At 52.3% G+C, this 7219-nt stretch overlaps 1 protein-coding gene across 1 annotated transcript; it reads right to left on the minus strand.

Moving 5' to 3' along the window:
• Positions 1 to 538: 538 nt before the first annotated feature.
• Sox14 (SRY-box transcription factor 14) lies at positions 539 to 1261 on the minus strand. Its single transcript, XM_047563096.1, has one exon. It carries the CDS (start codon positions 1259 to 1261, stop codon positions 539 to 541), a length of 723 nt encoding a protein of 240 aa, XP_047419052.1.
• Positions 1262 to 7219: the final 5958 nt, after the last annotated feature.

Below are 7219 nucleotides of genomic sequence, written 5' to 3' on the forward strand. Positions count from 1 at the left end.
TCATAAGCATGGTTTTAAATAGAAATGTTTCCCTTTTTGTAGTTTTAAACTTTGAAGCCTTTCTTCCACCCTACACATGAAGAGTAAATGGTGCCTAGTTGTGTCTGATGGAAAAGCAGAGACACAACTGTCTCTTTTCTTCAGGGGGAAAAAGAAAAAAATATATATGCATATTCTAGATATAATACCAGGATCTGGGAGTTCCGAGTCCAAAGCCTATCCGAGGAGAGTGAAGGGGACATAAATAAAGCAAAACCGCCCACTTTTTTGTCCAAAGGGGGTACAGTCGGAGATTTGTTTGGGGAGAGTAGGGATGGGGCAGCTGTGTAGCTGTCAAAATGTTTGCAAGTTTCTGCACCTGTCTGCGCCTCGGGTCGGGAGGGTGCCCCTCCCTTTCCCCTGGAAGAGAGAGAGTCTGGGTAGGGTAAGGGGCAGCAGCAGGGCTGACCCAGAGGCATCTGCAGGCCAGGGCTAGGCGCAGAGGACAGGGTGCAGACCCCCTTCCAAGCCACCCTTCAGGTCCGGGCCAGGCTGGGGGTTACATGGCCGTGGCGTGGGCTGACGAATAAGGGTCTATGCCAGTCTTGGTCATGCCTGGGAAGAGGATGTAGGCGACGGGGGGCTGCAGGGTGGAGGCAGACCAGGCAGTACAGTTACAGGGCACCACGTAGCCGGGGTTGGTGGGGGACGGGTGCGTGTGCGTGTGCTGGCTGGGGCAGCTGAGGCTGCCGAAGGCGCCGTTCTGGTAGCCCAGGGTGGACGCGTAGGGCAGCGCGCTGGTGGCCAAGGTGTGGGGCACTTCACCCATCTTCTGGATGGCACTCGAGCTAAACTGCGCGGGGTCCAGCAGGGAGTAGGGCGCCGAGGCAGGCGGCAAGAAGGCCCGGGCTTTCTCGGGCGCGCTCAGGAGGCCGTCGGAGGCCCCCACGGGCAGGCCGGCCGCCTTGAGCGGGTCCGTGTCGCCCAGGTAGGGCAGGGGGAAGACATACCTGTCCTTCTTGAGCAGGTTCTTGGGCTTGCGCCGTGGCCGGTACTTGTAGTCAGGGTGCTCCTTCATGTGCTGGGCGCGCAGCCTTTTGGCTTCGTCGATGTACGGCCGCTTCTCTGCCTCGGACAGAAGCTTCCATTCCGCGCCTAGGCGTTTGCTGATTTCCGAGTTGTGCATCTTGGGGTTTTCCTGGGCCATCTTGCGCCGCTGGCCCCGGGACCATACCATGAAGGCATTCATGGGCCGCTTGATGTGGTCTGAAGGTTTGGACATGGTCCCGGCAGCTAGGCGGGCGGGGGCGGGGAGTGCAGGGGCCCTGTGGGCGAGCCTGGGAGCGGTTGGCAGTCTGTCTTTCCGTCCTGAACCGGGACTCTGAGCTCCCCTCTCCTTGGCGCCGCTGAGGGGAAGCCAGAGAGAAGAACTGATCCAGCAAAGTTCAGCTAATCATTCCAGTCCCAGCACCCAGGTAGCCCCCGGGGGGCGAGTCGGGACAGGAAGGGTGGGGGGTGAGAGGGCGTCCGGCCGGGGGGCTGTGGGCACCTGAGACTGGGGCCCAAGTACCAGAGTCTCAGGGATTAAGTGGCCAGGTAATTTTCTGGAGAGGGCAGGAAGCTCCTCCTCTCCCTCTCCACCTTCGCCTTCTCTAGTTGCCTTCTCTTCTCTTGCGTCTCTGGCCGTGGCTCCCCCCTCCCCTGACTTTCCCGGAGCTGCCTTGCCTAGCACTGCACCTGGCTGAGAATGCGGGGAGGCAGAGGAACGAGAGCCAAAAGCGGCGAAGTTCAAAGGCGAGGTGGGCCCGGACGGCACGCACTCTGACATAAGCGCGGGGCGGCGACTCCCCAACCTGGGCGCCAATCAGCTGCAGAGAAGGCGAGGGGGCGCACCTGCCAACGCGCGACTAGAGGCAAGAGGGAGCGACACTGGTGGGGGCGGGGAGAGGTGTGAGGGAGAGAGACTGAAACCCAGAGAACCGAGCGGCTAGCTCAGGACTAGGGACTTGGGCTCCACATTGTCTTCGGCACTGTCAAAAAATAAAATTCGTCGTGCCTCCTGTTTCTTTCCCGGTTGTGCAAGAGAGAATTAGGACTTGGAATACAAAGACCAGAGGGCGGGGGGCAGCAAAGAGAGCTAGACCAGCGCTCATGTTGATAAATAGGACAGCATTGCCACGAAATGCAAGGACAGCATTTCCCCCCTTGTCAAAGATCCTTGGAAGAGGAAAAGAATATATCAAACTCAGGGTAAAAAGCGAAATAAACTTTTTGCGCCAGACCTTCCGCTGTTCCTTGGCTGCGTTCTTCTAGAAGGGCCCTGCGGCTTGGCCTCCACCTCTGCCCCAGGATAAGGTGTATCTCTGCGTCCCTGGGCGTCAGAGCACAGCTCTGAGTCCAGGCCGTACGGTCTCTCTTCTGGCGGTGCAGAGGGTTGAAATTCGGGTTGGTGAGCCCTTAAGAGCACCATGACCTGCTCTTCATTTTCTCTGCAGAAGTGGGGGAAGGAGGGGGGTCTTCCACGGTTCTTATTTATGTTATTATTATTCAGTAGTCTTAAACCTCCAACTCTCTTCCACAACTGCCCACCAGGAAGAGCAGCGTGGAGTCCAGCGTGGGGGCCTTCCTGATGCCCCTTCTGCTGCACCCCCACACGGAGTCTCGGGCTGTACTCACAACCAGGGTCGTTTTATCCCTGGGCGCCTCTTCCCACACAGAGAGGCTTCGAGACTCGTTTCTGGAGTCAGATGAGCATTCTTCGGGTAAAGAGGACGAAATAACCCGCAGAGCCAAACTGCGAGCCTGTTTCCTTTGAATAATTGCCTGCCCGATGTGAAATGCCCTTGGGGGAAATATTTATTAAATGGAAACCATTGTCCCACTCCCGGCAGGACCTGCGTATGTTCCAGGCTTATTGGCTTTTGCACCAGCTTCTCTCAGGAGGACAGGCCAGAAATGCACACTGCTCGGCCGGCTTGGAGGAGCTAAGGGTGGAGGGAGGTGGCAGCGGAGTGGGGGTGGGGTGGGGGTGGGGTAAGGAGGCAGGGAGAAAGAGTCAGGAAGGGAGAGTCTTTAGCATGCCTTGTGTCAAGTTTGAGAAGACTTTGCGTCCTCCTACAGTTAGAAAGACGCTTGGGAGTTTTTCACCATTTTTTCATGCAATTCAGAGTGTGGGGGGGTGCTATCCCATTTTACAGATTAGGAAACTGAGGTTGAGACAAGTTAGGTGACTTGCCAGCAGTAACTGCGAGGGCAGGGAGTGGTGATGCTTGTTGTAAAGGATTTGAAAACACTCTTTTCCCCCATCCCACCCGGCATCACATCTGGGGATTCCTTGGTGTTGCACCCAAACTTGGAATCTTCAACTATACCAGAGTCATTGAAAAATCTGCCTTGCGGATTAATTGCACCTGAGAACAGATCCTGCTCTTGATTCGTTTGGGCTCGGTCCGACAGACGCGGTTTCTCTGATCCTACACACCCAGCCAAGGGCGCTACCTCCTAGCGCGTTGGCTAGCAGGTTCGCCGCAGCCTTTTATTTGAAAGGCACTTTTCAGTCCATTTGGGAAGAGTAGCGTGCAACCGCTACTTGGTTCAGACCAGCGGTGCTGTGCGCGAATCCAAGGAGCTGCCCGAGATCGGAAGTCCACCAGCCGCGGGATTCTAATTCTACCGCAGGATCCCATGGGCCTTGGGAAGGAATGAAAAACACTCTTCTTTGCAGAGAGGTCCAACGTCCAGTGGGGATCCAACCATTTCTCACCCTCAGGGGATATGAAACCCATATCCAGGGGTTTATGTTAATTCACACTAACCTTTTGGAAACTGCTTAAGGATGGATCTGGAACAGGGTTCTAGACACTTTCTCTCCTCTGAGCCTCCAGACCAACTCATTCCAGTCCCCGCCTCCCAGGCACTTCCGGGGTAGTACACACGCTCCTTCAGTTTCTCCTATTTCCTCCTCCTAGGGCCCGCGCTCCTCTCCAAGCCACTTGCACTCAGCCCGAGGTCGCAATCCAAGAGCTGTTCACAGCCTAAGAGCTGCCCATCATCCAAAGTGAATTAATATGGTGGGTGTGCCACGGTGGGGTGGCAGTTTTTGCGCAGGGTGACACCTGACTTTCTGGAGTTCGGGGGCCCCAAGCTACCTGGCCAGGCTGCACTGACCCAGTCAGGCATCTGCATTAACGCTGAGCTTCTTGTCCTGAAGTCAAGCGCTCCGCTGTATGAGGTCTCGAACTCGCTTTTCTCCCAGGAGAAACTCGCAGATTCGCACATCCGGTTCTCAGACTTGGGTGGCCATGGTTTATTCAAGACTCCTTAGCGGGCAGGCAGTGAGAGTTACCCAAGCCTCTATTGCGCTGCGCTGTTCTGTACTTCCCCTTCAGGCCTAGACCACCAGGCAGCAGATCCAGGAGGGGAGAGCCCTGGGGAGAAAGAGAGGTTTCTATTACAGTCAGAACAGGCATTAGGACAGAGGTTGCCTAAAGGCACCTCCTGCTTTGTCCACAATCTGAAGTTCCGACCTCAGGCTTCCACTCCATTCCCCACACAGGAGATGTCCTTGGGATGAAGTCTTTTTTCCATGTTTCCTTGGAGAATCTGCGCATACGCTTTACAAGCGCTTCCTTACTCAGCGCAATTACTCAAGGCACGGTATGCCTTCCTTGGCCAGGTGTTTGAACACCTGAGCAAAAGAGATTCAGCGATCCTTCGCTGTTCCAACATAAGTGAACAAAGAGACCGCAGAGGGAGGTCAGGAACCTATCCGCTCCTCTTTCCTTTAGTCCAATACTTCCAGTACCTCAGGCATCAGTTTAAGGCTATCATTGCCTCTCGGGAGACTTCTTTGATCCTGGACTAGACTCCCCCTATTAATACCCCACCTCATTCTTTCCCCTGGAGTGCACACCTGTTGCAGTCCCTACAGACCACCAAACTTCGAATACCTGGAGGTCAGTGACTGTGTGCTATTCATCTTTGGGTGTCCCATGCTCACTCAACTCCAAGCTCAGAAAGTGAGTTATCCAATGCTTCCTTCTGCCTAGACCCAGGTAAAGTTTTCCTATAGATCTTTCTCTGTGCCTTGCAGCTACGGGGAAAAATTTCCAGACACAGCCTATAGAACTGCACGAGGAAGTCTGGGGCTTCCAGACCTTTACCCATCTGCCTGACCTCCACGATGGGCTTTGCCCTCCAGCCACCCCAGGCTCCACTCTGGTGGGTAGAAATCAACTTTCCAAGGCATGTGGGACTGAGGAATGCTAAGTACTGAGAGCAAGTTGCACAGGCTGTGTCTTGGAGAATGCGGTTGTGGGTTGTGGAAAGAATAGAGCTGGCCAAGCACCTAACCCACCCTCACCCCCAGGAGTTCAGAAGAAGCCAGGAGAGTAGCCTGTGTGCAGGTGCCGAAGGTCCAGGCCAGCTCCCTGGTGCCCCTCCAGGACTCCCAGAGAAACTGAATGAAGTTGTAGGTACTGGTTACAAGGAGCTTCCTGGAGTCCCTTAGCACCAGGGAGCTGCTGGGAGTGTGAGCAGCAGGTAGATTCAGGTGTTTAGCTATGAGAGAGTGAATCCTGCCCACCCATGAGTGTCGACAACCCAGGAGCCACATTAGAGGTGATAAATTGATCTCAGGAAATAATAAACTTTGGTCAAATCATGCACTTTTGATTTTTATTACCAAAATATTTTAATATGTGGCACCCTGATCTCTCCCACCCTCCCCTCACCACATTTTCTATTTTAAAATTCAGAAACTTCATGTATCCCATCTCTACAGAGGACCCAGAAGGACCCAGGGCTCTAGACTTATTAAGTAAGACATTTCCTGGTAATTGCTTGGAGTCTTCTCTCCAAAACCCAGCCCAGTCCACGCCAGCATCTTAAAATTTTGTAAAATTCCACATGTCCCTCGAAGTCAAGATGGCACAGGAAGGCATGGTTTCCACCAAGAAACAAACAGAAACTGAACACAATCTGGTTCCAGGACAGACACCTAGTGTGCCTGCAATGGAACGGGTTTGCCATCTCCCAACAGGCAGAGCTGGCTGAGCTGGGCTGAAGGAAATTTTTGTCTCAGCATCTGAGCATGCCCAGGTAAGAAGACTTTTTGATGCTTCAGACTGCCTTAACATGAGAAGTTTACCTTGAGTCTGATTGTAGGTGGGATCATGTGACTCGGGGTTTCATAACTGCTACACACATCTCCCAGAAAATGCAAGGGTGGGAGCAGGAGTAGGGCTTTGAAGTCTCTTACCCATTTGTTAATTTGACAACGGTTATAAGCAACCACTGTGTGCCTGGCACTGTGATAGGTGCTGGGCTACAGCAGGGAACAAAACTTACAGAGATTTTTCTCCCATGGTAATTATTGCAGCCCAATAGGAAAACAGAAAATAAACAAGGAACAAATTCCTGGGGTGATTTTTGGATCTACCAACAAATAGCTGTGTCATTTCCAGTAAGGTACTTAATCTGCCTGTGTCCTGAATTTCTGGACTGCAATGCAGATATAATGGATTATTATCAGGGCTAAATGATTTTACATTTGAAATGCCCTTAGAAGAATGCCGGACATGTAGAAACTGCTCAATACATGACCAGATTGTATTATTTTATCATTAAGTATGAGGATCTAATTTTAAATAGTGATAAGTGCTGAACTGTTCATCAGAATGACGAGACACCAGTTGAAAGAACAGTCCCATTTACCTTGAGTGCTTGGGGGCCTGATACAAGAGGAGCCAACCTGATGAAGGAGGGGGAATAGGTAAGGTCATTCCAGACAAGCAAAGCTGGAAATGCCGCTGCCTGGCAAAGATGTCAAGGACACCTAAAGAATTTAAGGAGCCTGTGAGGCTGCAGCCTGGCTGTGACCCTGGGGAAAATATAAGAAAAAAGTGAGTTTGGCAGCATCCAGATTATCCAAAGCCTTGCAGACCCCATAAAGAGTTTGGTTCTATTATAATGTACTGGGAAGTCATAAGAAGTATTTAATAATAATTGCAGCAATCATACAGTAAAATACTCATCATTCTACTTATGGAAGAATCTCACCCCCAAACAGGGGACAGAAACTCTGTAAAATGACTGATGGCCCTTGGCACCAGATTCTTGACCATCCCTTACAGATTAAAGGCACCTTGCTGAATATTCTGGACTCTTTTCACCTCTCCTTTATTTCAAGAAGCCTAGGAACAAAACTAGGGATGATCACAGCTGCTTGCAATTCCAAAAA

Source organism: Sciurus carolinensis, chromosome 9, assembly GCF_902686445.1.
Source record: "Sciurus carolinensis chromosome 9, mSciCar1.2, whole genome shotgun sequence".
Taxonomy (NCBI): domain Eukaryota; kingdom Metazoa; phylum Chordata; class Mammalia; order Rodentia; family Sciuridae; genus Sciurus; species Sciurus carolinensis.

Excerpts from the sequence above, each read along its gene's own strand:
- Sox14 (XM_047563096.1), bottom strand. The coding sequence starts at position 1,261 with ATGTCCAAACCTTCAGACCACATCAAGCGGCCCATGAATGCCTTCATG.